This window comes from Oncorhynchus kisutch, linkage group LG11 (assembly GCF_002021735.2).
Source record: "Oncorhynchus kisutch isolate 150728-3 linkage group LG11, Okis_V2, whole genome shotgun sequence".
Classification (NCBI taxonomy): Eukaryota; Metazoa; Chordata; class Actinopteri; order Salmoniformes; family Salmonidae; genus Oncorhynchus; species Oncorhynchus kisutch.
In genome coordinates, this window is record NC_034184.2 from 65,652,508 (window position 1) to 65,666,267 (window position 13,760).

Sequence of the window (13,760 nt, forward strand, 5' to 3'; positions counted from 1 at the left end):
CAGATAATGCATTATTTTTGTACATTTTTACTTTAGAATATGTACATAATATTTTTTATTAAATGTATTATTTGAGCTGGAAAGTTGAAGGCATCCAAAGTTTTGAATAGAAAAGGCCATTCACGACGGTTGAAAGCCTTTTTGGCATTAACAGCCATTATTGCTAAATCTACATCTTGTTTTGTAGCATATTGTATTATACTGAAACATGTTCTTGTATTTGTTTGTAATAGGGGTGTGAACGTTTAAACCAAGTTAAGGATCCTAAAAACAATGTTTTTCCCCCACATAGTTAAAACCACAGTGCAGGGCCTCCTGAGTGGTGCAGCAGTCTAAGGCACGAAATCGCAGTGCTTGAGGCGTCACTACAGATCCGGGTTCGATCCCAGACTGTGTCACAACCGGCCGTGACCGGGAGTCCCATAGGGCGGCGCACAATTGGCCCTGCGTTGTCTGGGTTAGGAGAGAGTTTGGCCAGGGGGGCTTTACTTGGCTCATTGCACTCTAGCGACTCCTTGTGGTGTTGTGGTGGGCCGGGCACCTGCAGGCTGACTTCAGTCATCAGTTGAACAGTGTTTCCTCCGACACATTGGTGCAGCTGGCTTATGGGTTAAGCGAGCGGGTATTAAGAAGAGCAGTTAGGCGGGTCATGTTATGGAGGACGCATGACTCGACCTTCGCGTCTCCTGAGCCCGTCAGGGAGTTGCAGTGATGAGACAAGATTGTAATTGGATCGCAATTGGATATCACAAAAAGGGAGTCAATTAGTTTTTAAATTCACAGTGCAGTTATGATAAAACATTATTTTCTGTGTTATTGCCTAACTAGACTATGGCTATGAAGGCCTGGGGAAAGTTGTGTAATTTAAATAAAACCAGAGAGGAAGAATTTGTGAGGCATGCAAGACAATTGTGAGCATTGTGAGATGCAGATTACGATGACATATGCGCACGGTTCTGCCTGCCCGTCCTCTCTCCCTGGCCTGCCTGCTCTTTCTCTTCTAAATCTTCTTCTAGTTTTAATAACCCTGAAGAAAGAAAGCTGTAGGATCAGTCAAGCTGTTATTTAATTCATTTCCATAGAAGCTGTTAAAATGTCTATTTCTCTTAAATAATTATAACTGGTTTGACATGTACAGTTGAAGTCGGAAGTTTACATACACTTAGGTTGGAGTCATTAAAACTCTGTGCCTTTAAATAGCTTGGCAAATTCCAGAAAATGATGTCATGGCTTTAGAAGCTTCTGATAGGCTAATTGACATAATTTGAGTCAATTGGAGGTGTACCTGTGGATGTATTTCAAGGCCTACCTTCAAACTCAGTGCCTCTTTGCTTGACATCATGGTAAAATCAAAAGAAATCAGCCAAGACCTCAGAAAAAAAAGTCTGGTTCATCCTTGGGAGCAATTTCCAAATGCCTGAAGGTACCACGTTCGCCTGTACAAACAATAGTACGCAAGTATAAACACCATGGGACCACGCAGCCGTCAGACCGCTCAGGAAGGAGACACGTTCTGTCTCCTAGAAATTAATGTACTTTGGTGCGAAAAGTGCAAATCAATCCCAGAACAACAGCAAAGGACCTTGTGAAGATGCTGGAGGAAACAGGTACAAAAGTATCTATATCCACAGTAAAACGAGTCCTATATCGACAACCTGAAAGGCCGCTCAGCAAGGAAGAAGCCACTGCTCAAAAACCGCCATAAAAAAGACAGACTACGGTTTGCAAACCTGACAACAAACCTGACTCAGTTACACCAGCTCTGTCAGGAGGAATGGGCCAAAATTCACCCAACTTATTGTTGGAAGCTTATGAAAGCTTCCCCGAAACGTTTGACCCAAGTTAAACAATTTAAAGGCAATGCTCTCAAATACTAATTGAGTGTATGTATGTAAACTTCTGACCCACTGGGAATGTGATGAAAGAAATAACAGCTGAAATAAATCATTCTCTCCACTATTATTCTGACATTTTACATTCTTAAAATAAAGTGGTGATCCTAACTGACCTAAGAAAGGGAATTCTTACTAGGATTAAATGTCAGGAATTGTGAAAAACTGAGTTTAAATGTATTTGGCTAAGGTGTATGTAAACTTCAGACTTCAACTGTATTCTTTTTGTGTTTACCAGGTTTATTTACAATAAAATAAATGGCACACTTTATTTGAGTTTAACCTGTAGTTGTTAGCTCTCTTCAAAAGTAAAAGACCATATTCCTACTTAAGTTCCAAAAAATAAATAATTAACTCAGATTTAACTCTTGCAGAGTATGAGATTATCATTCTCCTGATATACACCTTAAAAGCATCCCGAATAATTTTAAGGGTTGGCTTTTCTCTGTCGTATATGTCAACATTTGTAATGGCAAAGGTCTTTATTATTCCGTTTACGCATTTAATACATTTTGGGTCTTGAAGACGCACTCTGTTCATTCTCCTTATTCTGTCACTAAGTCTATTTTATTTTGGTGTAATTAAGCATGATACAGGAGAATGATCCAATATCACTATATCATAATAGTTCAATTAAATGAAATCTTCATTTGTGAAAAAAATGTAAGTCTCTCATTCTCTAAGAGCTAATGAATAAAACCTCACTGAAAAGTCAGAAGGTGAATCCCCAAGCCACACGGGAAAAGGAGATAGGTATTTACTTAATTAGCCCTGTCCAACATTTTAATTGATAAGGGATCTAGAGATGCACCTAGTGACGTCTCCACTCTCTCCACTCCAGTGCTCTGCTCTACCAGATAGTTAATCCCTGCAATCATTCAGCTCTGCCAACAGAGACAAATTTAGTCTAGCGCTCAGGTTAGGTTCCAAACACACACACAGACACACACTAGGGATGGACTCGCGACCAATCAGAATGACTCAAATGCACATTACAGAGGTAAACAGCAGAGTTGCTGCTTTTCTTTGATAGTTTGGCTAACAGCAACTACGAAAGAGAAGTCTGATTTTCGCAATGATAGAACTGATTCAGTTACAACAACAAAAAATTCTGGTGAGTGTTTTGCATTGTTCTGTGTCAGGTATTATGGGAACTCCATTAGGTGAGTGCCTGTGATTGCTATTTGAAGTGGGGGAAATAGGACTTCCTGGAGGGCTAAATGCCCAGCAGTATGTTAGCTCAATGCACCGTTTTAAAAACGACATACAAAAGATGGTTTATAAACATTTGAATTTCAAATGGTATATCCTTGCAGGTCAAAATGTTTCACGGATAATGTCATTTAACAACGCTTGTTCATTATTAAAATAGGCCTACAAAAATGTTTCAAAAATGAACCTTAATTCATTTGAATATTAACGTTTGTTCGGATATTCGATTAACCGTGCCCATCCCTAGTTTGCACGCGCACACACACAAACAAACAATCGGACAGGAATACACACAACAGACTTGGAAACACTCCAACTACACACACAACAACTATGGGAAATAAACTTGGGTGGTGATTTCATGCTCCTGAACCAGCAGAGGTATGATGAAACCAGTCTATTTATGCCTTGGTTGGTTGGTTGGTTCATTGGCCGGTGTGAGATTAGAATGCAGACAGAGATACCTGCTGCAACTCTTCAGGACCTCAGAAGGAGGACGGACAGAAAGAAAAGAACCACACAATGTTTTCGCTGTTTTCACACACTGGAGACACTGACCCAATAGAATTCAAAAAGAGAGGACAGGAGAAAAAAACATATATTCTTTCTCTCACAATCTCTGTGCACACACACACACTCAGATAAAGACACACAGTGTGTGTAACAAGCCTGCTCTAAACCTTGGGAGAAGAGGCTCTGGGCAGAGCTGAGGATAAGATAGAATAAGATAGAGGGAGGATAAAAAAATCCCCCTCCATGAGAACAAATCCTCTGGAAAAGAACCAGCCCTGTGTGTGTGTGTGTGTGTGTGTGTGTGTGTGTGTGTGTGTGTGTGTGTGTGTGTGTGTGTGTGTGTGTGTGTGTGTGTGTGTGTGTGTGTTTTTGTCAGGCCTGCCTGATTAGAGAGATAGAGATCTTAATGATGCTGCAAGTAGCACTGGAAAAATACAACTCTCCTTGTCAACAAAGGCTGTGTCCCAAATGGCACCCTTTTCACTATGTAGTGCACTTGACCTATAGGCCCTAGTCAAAAGTAGTGCACTATATAGGGAATAGGGTGGCATTTGGGATGCAGTTAATAATGGATGGAACATATGCAGCTGGTGGGACGGCGGGGTGGAGAGAAGAGAGAGAGAGCTCCATTAGCTACGGTTTGGTTCAGTGAGAGTAAAGGGGTGAGAGGGTTACAGATGAGAGGGGTCATAGGTGAAAGCGGGAGAGGGAAAGAGACGAGCAGGAGGGGGAGAACGGAGGGAGAGGTGATAGTATTAGGTAGAGTGGGGGGGGGGTATGGGTGAGCAGCAGGGGAGTTAGAGGTTTCATCAAGAGGGGCAGGGGGTGAGAAGGTGAGAGGGGTAGGGGGTCAGTCTTAGGGCCCTGGGTGATGAGGAGCTACGTGATGTGTGAAGTCAGTGTGCCTATGGGTAATAAACAGGTTTGATCCGTTCCTTTGCACTCGCCACGACGTGTGAGTGTTTTCCTATCTGAGCAGTAGCACACGTTAGCGTGCGTATGTTTTTATCCGAGCGCATGCATGTGTTTTGATTGAGTAGGGACACACTGTATGTCGACATCGTCTGTTGCCGTTTCCAGAACACCAGGGGGCTGGTGGGTCAGGAGGGGGAACGGGGGAGGAACTTAGTGAAGTCTTCAGATTAACCGACAGGAAGGAGAGGAGAACAAGAGGTCACGACACTGGGGTCACTGGATGTCCGTCCAGAGGATATGGAGCCCCCATCCAAACACGCACACAGACACACACCGTGCTCACCACTGGTCATGTGTGACACACAAAAACAAGATCACCAGCCTGACAGCCCGGTAAACAAACCCAACACAGATTGGGAGTGAGAGAGAGAGAGATCCGCGTCTGTGTTTTCCTCATCAGCCCTGTTTTCCCGTCTCAGCTCAAAAACGTTCTGATTTACAAGCTTTAATTAATATCGAACTACCACAGGTTTAGCTTTATGGCTTTTCACTGAAGGGAAATGTACTCCGCGGACGACCAAATATACACAGAGCTAAAATAAAGACGTTGATAGAGAGATGAATTATTGAAAAGCCTGCATGGAAAAGTGATTCAGTCAGAGTTTATAGAGTCACATTTAGTTTCACGTCAAATCTCGTTTTACGAGTGGGATTATCAAGGTTTTAAAAACATTACATTTAGGTGGTCAATTTATGGTTCTTTGCGGTTCCACAAGCTGTCGCAGCGACAAGGGGGGAGGAAAGGAGGGAGGGTTGCAGAGGGAACCACTAACACAGCAGAGCCTAGGGGAATGTATTACACAGAGAGTTGATTCTTTGACTGCATCCTAAATGGCACCCTATTCTCTACAGAGCCCTATGGACCATGGTCAAAAGTGCATTATAAAAGGGCATAGGGTGCCATTTGAGACGCTGTCCTACAAGTCTCACATAAAAGGCTTCCCTTCTCTCCCTCACGACACCCTCTCACTGAAGTGCTTATCGTGCAACGGAGTGGGTTTCATTGTCCCCCTCGCTCAAAACCAAAACTGTCAACAATGCCACGGTCACAGCCAGGCCTCCAGAGTACCCAGTAACACAAAAACACCTGCCACAAGAGGAGAAGCACGGGACGCAATCACCAGGAGAGTTTAGTTTACACTCAGTTTACCTTTTCATCCATCCCTTGTTTCCTTCAACCAGATATTTTTTTTGAAAGACCATGTCATTTTCTTGTCCCTCAGTTGTCCAGAATAAACACGAGCTGTGCCACTAATGGCGCCCTATTCCCTGTGGGCCCTGCTCATTTGAGAAACCTCTCTAAAGAGGACCGGGGGACAACATTAAAAAGTCTCCCATGTTGTTTTCCACTGCCCCAGGCCCCAGCTGTAGATAGTGTACTGGGGTTTATTGTATTGTGAAGCCAGGCAGGTCGTGTTAGGGTTCAGTAGTTAGGCAGTGGCTCGAGTCCCAAATGGCACCCCATTCCCCTATATAGGGCTCTGGTTTAAAGTAGTGCACTATGGAGGGGATAGGGTGCCATTTGGGATGCAGTAGCGAGAAGCCTTTAGTTTCCTCTGAGCTGAACTCCAGCAGGCAGCTAGCTACTGGCCGGACGGTGTTTTCATTGTTCCCCTGCAATTCTTAACCTCTCAGGAATTCCTGCCTCTACCAGGAAATATGGTTTACAAGAACAGGCACCAAGCCTAGGCATCCACGTCACTAACCTAACCCCGTTCCCCCCCCCTGCACCCTCCTGGTAATGTCTTCCCCTTTGCCCCCTTATACCCCTTTCCCCCCTGGCAGATCCTCCGGGCTCATCCCTCCGGAGTCAGACCGCGACCCCCAAAACAGTCACACATGCCCTCTTGGACCAGAGTCTGAAACTGTCTGCCTGTGTTTCCCAAATGGCAGCCTATTCCCTATAGTCAGCTACTTTTGACCAGGGCGCATAACCCCTGGCCCGTGTTGAGTAAGAGATGGATATTTGGATGTTAGACATCGATAATCCAGATACCAGACCCTTCATGTGAAAGTTCCTCTCAGATTTCCTGCGGTGCAAAAAGGTGTGTGGCTGGTGAACTTCAGTTCTTTCTCAAAGCCACGTGACGAGAACATGGATTGTTCACTGTTACTGCAGAGTTGAGGACCTCAAGGATCAGATGCTTGGATGAAGTATGTGTGTTTCTAATGAAGAGCATCAGATGAAAATGATCAGTCAGGGCTCTCTCTCTTCCCAGCCCCAGGGGTGTTATTTCATCCCCAGATGATGACACCCCCCCCACACACACGATAAGAGCGACGAGGAGAAGTAGGCTCATCTCATTCTCCCTCCCTCCCCATGTCTCAGAGAGGACACCTTACCTTTCATCAACATCATATGAACCTCTCAGCTTGAACATATTCAGGCCTTGGAGATGGCAAAATGTTACTTGTTTACCACTGAACTGTAAAGCTACAGTAGTTTGGCTGAGCAAATGCGAGGCTGCTTAAAGGAAATATATATGAAAAATGTCATAACTACTTGGAAAAATAGCATAGATAGAAGTATCACTATCGATAACACTGACACATAAATAAACAGATGTTTAATTTCCTGCCAGTGCTTTAGAGCCAGCTCCTTGAATGAATCCCAGTCACAGCACCATAGGGGGGGCAGAGGCAGGGGTTGCATTCCCAAAAACACAGGACAGAGAGAGGACACTCCCATGCTATTTGTGATTCCCAGATGGCACCCTATTCCCTATTTAGTGTGCTACTTTTGACCAAAACTTGTGGACTATGTAGGGAATGGAGTGCTATTTGGGACATAACCATTGCCTCTATCCATTCCATTCTATCTCAACCCAATTATGGAATGATGGTGGGATGTTTTCTAGGAAGAGACTATTCCAGAAGGATTGCTCTGTATCAAGCTAAAAGTCATTCCTAGTTCCTCGTCTCCCTCTTCTCCCCTCCCTCCCTCTCTCCTACACCCCCATCCCACATTTCTCCCTCAATCCCTCGCTCTCCTTCCCTCCCAACATCCCCCTCTCTTTCTCTCCCTCCCTCCATCCATCCCTCTCTCCTTCCCTCCCTCCAGTCCATTGGAGCCATCTGTGGAGCAGAGGGATGGAGGGAGGGAGAGAAAGAAGGGGTTGAAGGAGGGAGAGAAGAAGGCATAGAGGAAGAGGAATGTCTACATACAGAACATGTGGTCTGGGAAATAACCTTAATGACACACAACACAGTGCCTCCAGCCCCCACCCCCACCATACAGGGAAAGCAAAGTCTTGGGAAAGTAATGTGGGAGGGGGCCATGTTGGTCAGGATACACAGACACCGTCTAGATCTGGAGCCGTATGTATCAAGTGTCTCAGTGTAGGAGTGCTGATCTAGCATCAGGTCCTTGTTAGTGTCCATGTAATCGTATTCAGTGTGATCTTAAATGAAAAACGGATTCTGAATCAACACTCCTACTCTGAGACGCTTGATACATATGGCCCCCGTCCTGAGTCTGACCAGTGGTTACCTCCCGGGTTGTAAATGACAGGTCCAAAAGCTTCCTTCACATGTACGCAGACTTAATAACACAGTCATAATCACAAGTTATGAAAAGGCCCAGAGTTTTCGGATCTCCTTAGAAAAACTCTGGGACCTTGCTTATGTATTACATCGCCTTCACTGTCATTAACGTGTCTAGCCAAACATTGTCTAACAAAGTGAGACATAAATAACTCGACAGACAATTAATTTACATTTAGAAAATATGCTCACAGCTTTCTCAAGTTGCCTCGCACGCATAGACGGGCATCCAGGACCCAGTGTGCATTTTTAAACAGCAGTGGCTTTCCATCCTTCCTGCCTTTGAGCCTGGCTGTTTTCTTAGTAACGCCATTAAGCTGACAGAATGTCATTCTTATGGCCCAGCCAAGTCCTGCATTACCGTTCAGGCCAGGCAGCATCGGGGAGTCCACTCCAGACACACACACACACACACACACAGTGGTGTGCAAGAGAACAGCTGTGTGCCAGTATGGGTGGTTTTGATTTTAGGTCCACCTGTGTCTCTGTTGGCACCTGTTTTTGTGTGTGTATTGGTTCAGCTTTTGGCAAAGAGCTCAACTCCCAGGTATTTGCTGTGGAGGTTTTCAGACCACTTTTATGGCTGGTATGAGAATCACAATATAATCATCTTCCAAGTTTGATTGATCACCCAGACACTGTGTTCAAGCCACATTCACATTGCATGAAACTTGCAAAGTCCCAGGGAAACTTATAGTTCTAGCAGGTTAATATTTAACTGCGTATTATTTGTAGACACTTAGATATCAGAAAAATAGGCCTGCATCTAAATCTCTCAGTGGAGTCTTGTTACAATAAAGGAAGCCTTGTCTTTTAAGTAGCAAAAAAAACGATTATAAAGTTGTATTATTGAAAGAATCTGAGAATAGGATTAAACAGTCACACTGGTCTCAGAAAGTCACAGAGAAGAATGCCTTCCTTTATCCCGTTAAAGTTGCTGCTTTCCTCATTTCTCACACTTAATCTGAAAAGGTAATCTCCTTTGAGAAGAGGCCTCGGCTACAAACTCTGCAGGAAAGAGACATATGCGGATTTTCTGCAGGTAAACCCTCAACTGAGCTAGATAATGAAACAGTGGTTTACTCTGAGATTGACAAAATGATAGTTTGAGTTTCACCATCAATGAGATTGACAGGCAATGCACGACTCTGGTTTTGAGGTGAACCGCATGAGTTCTGCTGCTTGGGAGTCGGAGGACTCCTATACCCCTTGCATAATAAATAGGCACGTTTGTTGTCTGAACCTGTGAGATTTCCTGCAGCAAGCGAATATATCTGGGAGATATTAAATAGGCTACTTCATTAAATAGTACAACTTTATGAACTCACTGAAAGGAACTCGAGTGTCCCGACATAATCCCGTTCAGTCTTCAGAAGTTCGTTCAAAACACACACTCTCAGACGTAGCTGTTTCTCCAAATCTTTCCCGCTTTCGCCTTTCCCGTGTTCTCCTTTGCTTTCATCAGTCATGGTGATAACGCAATTCATGAAGGCGATATATTGTCTGCGGAACGTTTGATATTAAAAAGTTTAATTCAATTGTTGCCGGAAAAAAGTTTGCAACATGGTTTAAAAGTGGAGGTGAATCTCCATTCACTCACTCACTGCGGTGCAAACGCACTCAGTCCAATGAATAAAAGGCCCTTTATAACACACAGTACGAAACAACCAAAACAAAAAAATCAATTTGACAACTTCGCCGCTATAAACGCTCAAATTTCACGATCAAATGTGGAGACCCTCGCTTAGTTTCACACGCCTGCCTGACTGAGAGAAAGGAAACACAACAGCGGTACGCCTCTGGACATCAGTCAAACTACTTGACTCCTGTTTAGACCTTCATCCCAGTTCCAGCCTCCCAACTCATTCTCGCTCTTCCACCCATAGAGATAGTTAGACGACGTAACAGTGTATATGTCGTATTGTGGAGTCTATGAGCAGTGGCAGGGCCAACTCCATTTTAAAATAGTACATTTTCTTCTTCTACAATTTCTATGGGATTGTAAACAAACTGAAAGGGTGCATACTACCACCTGGAGTGTGTTGTTTGAAATGGTATGAAGCCAAGGTTGGGGATTTGCTGCAAAGTGGAATGTTTTCTCACAAGTATAACTAATTGGCTGACCCCCCCCCCCCCCATTTTCTGACTGTCATCCTTCTCTTTAACCCATAGAAAGTCCCACCCAATTGACTAATTCAAAATGGTGAAAGTCCTCAATTGCGCTGATAAAATAGGCTTTTGTGCACTAGAGTCCTCTATCTATCTCTATGCTTCCACCCAACCACCACCACCACCACGGAGAGGACAGGAAACCAACCCTGGGAATGGCCGCCAGGAGACCCAGGTTATGTCCCCAATGACATGTCCCTAACGGCACTCTATTCCCTACAGAGTGCACTACTTATGACCAGGACCCATAGTGCACTAAATAGGGATTAAGGTGTCCTTTTGGAAACAACGCAGCCTGCTACCTTCAGACCAACAGTATGGAGGGGAAATGTTCATGGGATGCATGGTAGAGGTATAACACTAACCCAGACATAGTGTTTTGGAGTTTCTCACTATTTATAGGCCTGCTATCTGGGGTTTAGAATTTATGTATTAGCCTAACGCAAAAGTTACATTTAATGTGAGAGAGTAGTTATTATTATACATTTTTAATAAATGTACTTTAGTAATTTAGCAAATGCTCTTATCCAGAGTGGCTTACTGGCCATCTGTCATTCAGGGCAGAGTCCCACCTGTTTTGAACCCCACATTTTTTTTATATACAAATTGGGGGGAGGGTTGCCTGTTTTGCATGTTATTTTGATAGTACTATGTGTCACATATCAGTTTGCAAACAGTAAAACATTTAAATTAAAAATCATTGAGTTAATTAAGCCTCCATAAAACATGGTCTCTTTTGCTTACTTGAGTAAGGCAGCTCCAAAATGCAGGTGCTTCAGCCTAGCTCAGTGCTTTCTGTGGTTGTGGGGCAGCCAGCGGAAAATAAGGAGCGTAGGGGTTAGTAATGTTCTCTAGTTGCGCCGTGATTGGCTCAGTGTTCTGTCACTCATGGGGACACTACATCACTGCCAAATCTAAGGGTACAGCTCGAAAATTCAAGCCCATTGGGTGCTGCCATAGAGTTACATTAGAAGTGCCCATCCAAGAAGGCTCAAGTTCATTGGCCACAGATAAAATTACGTCAAACCACGTTAAATCTACAGAAGCTTTGATTGGACTGTCAGCATCATACTTTCAAAATCTTAGCTAGCAGTCATCATCATGAATCAAGTCGACAATCTACTGGCAAATATTTTTTATTCCTTGTCATAAGAAGAGAAATAATGAAGAGAAATTATATATTAAACGTATTGGTGCTCATTGGCCCTTGGACAAAAACATTACACAACAAGTTGAAAATCGTAAATTCAACAATGAATGGTTTGGAAGGAATCAGTGGCTAACTGCAAGCATTGCAAAGCAATCACTAGCCTGCTATTCAGTGGAGTGGGTGTGTGGTCCCATTTCTGAGTTGAAGGGTCTCTTTTCCAAACTAAAATGATAAACATTCCACATTGGCCATACTGTCAATCCAGCATGATTTCAGCTGCACTCAAAACAACCGTTAACTCGGGAACTGGGATATCTGATGTCAGTGAGTTCAGGACAACTGGGAACTCGGGAAAAAACTAGCTCCGACTGGCAAAATACATTTTGAACGGTCATCCAACTCGGAATTGTAAGTCGGGAACTCGGGCCTCTTTCTAGAGCTACGACCTGAAGTTCACTGACGTCATCATGATTCAATCTTGTTTTTTTCCCCCAAGTTCCAAGTTGTCTTGAAAGCACCATACATCCAGAGAATGCCAGACTTGGATGACAAAGTTTGATGGGCACAGCACAGCACAACAAAAATATATTATATGCTGCTGCATAAATGATGTAATGTGCCAGGGAAATATGTATACTGTAGCTAAGAAAGTAATGCTAAGTGTATGTTGTGTAGTAGCCCATGTAGCTGTTAGTAGCCCAGCTGTTAGTAGCTGCCCATGCCTCACCCCTCAATTATTTATTTTTTTACCCCCTTTTCTCCCCAATTTCGTGGTATCCAATTGTTAGTAGTTACTATCTTGTCTCATCGCTACAACTCCTGTGCGGGCTCGGGAGAGATGAAGGACGAAAGCCATGCGTCCTCCGAAACACAACCCAACCAAGCCGCACTGCTTCTTAACACTTCTTAACACAGCGCGCATCCAACCCAATGTGTCGGAGGAAACACCATGCACCTGGCGACCTGGTTAGCGTGCACTGTGCGTGGCCCGCCACAGGGGTCGCTAGTGTGCGACGAGACAAGGATATCCCTACCGGCCAAACCCTCCCTAACCCGGACGACGCTAGGCCAATTGTGCGTCGCCCCACGGACCTCCCGGTTGCGGCCGGCTGCGGCATTGCCTGGGCGCGAAACAGAGTCTCACAGCTAGCACTGCGATGCAGTGCCCTAGACCACTGCGCCACCCGGGAGCCCCCCCTCTTAATTTTGCCTACTGTTCTGACTTGGTGGTGCACATGTAGCCTATAACCTGTTTTAGAGAACTGTAATTATTGAATATTGTAAGAGCTTTAATTGTTAGCTTATATGCCCCCTTTATTTATCCTACGGTTCTGATATGGCGTACAGGGAGAACACTGTAAGAACAGCCCATGTTCTGAATTCTGTCACTGTACATTTCAAAAGTGCTGGACAAATAGTTACATTTACTACGTCCATCCTAGCTCGCTCATTAATGTCTTAATTTAAATGAAGTATTACCTCTTATCCGCTTGTCACCCTTATGCCATAGTTTCTACATCTCAATTGTCATTAGAAACCACATTTGTTTAAGCAAGTCAGCCATATCACCTATGTTTTTTTTATTAGGCAGTAAATGAGGCTGAATGAACTGCCAGACAAGGCTCCGCTGATAGCCAGGTGTAGCAGTGGTAAGGTGTTGGGACTGCTGTTGGGACTCTGCTGTTGGGACAGCTTTATGTAGGCCCTAACAGTTCTTGGGCACCGTTTGTCACCGTTATAGTGGGATTAATGTATTGTTTGGTGTTGTGTTGTATAGTGGCTTTGCTGGCATGCACCCCCCCCCCCCCTCCCCCTATTTTTGTGTTTTTGTTTGCCCTACCAAGATTTACATGCCAAAATTGCCACAGAGTGCATTAATTTTAAGATATAGGTTTAGACAGTCACATATCACACAGTCATAGTAAGTACATTTCTTTCATCAATAATGAAACGGTGGTACTTATCAGATATTTACATACTGGGCTATTAAGTTGTGGGAAGGATTACAATCTACACCACAACTGACTAGAAACAAACATAGTCCTACATTTAGGAAATCGCTAAATTAATATTGATTGGGAATATATTTTTGTTGTTTTTGTTGCCAGTTTGGCAGTCTACTTATTCATTTGGCAGTCTACTAAAGTACAGTATCATGCTAAACTTCAGATTAGTGGACCATTTTGACAAGAAACTTGTGAGAATATTTAGTATATGAAAAGTTCATCATCACCAGAAAAGAGAAGAATTCACACCTCTGAAGTCAGTGTTATCCATTTATAACACTGACTGAAGATCAAGGTGAT

The 13,760-nt window shown here is 43.7% G+C and overlaps 1 protein-coding gene across 1 annotated transcript in view; it reads right to left on the reverse strand.

Moving 5' to 3' along the window:
- prex2 (phosphatidylinositol-3,4,5-trisphosphate-dependent Rac exchange factor 2) overlaps positions 1 to 10,005 on the reverse strand; it is a gene marked incomplete in the record, with an annotated part of 241,262 nt that extends 231,257 nt beyond the window's left edge. Inside the window, 1 exon segment of the mRNA XM_031836115.1 lies at positions 9,464 to 10,005. Within this exon segment, the coding sequence (XP_031691975.1) occupies positions 9,464 to 9,622 (159 nt within the window).
- Positions 10,006 to 13,760: the final 3,755 nt, after the last annotated feature.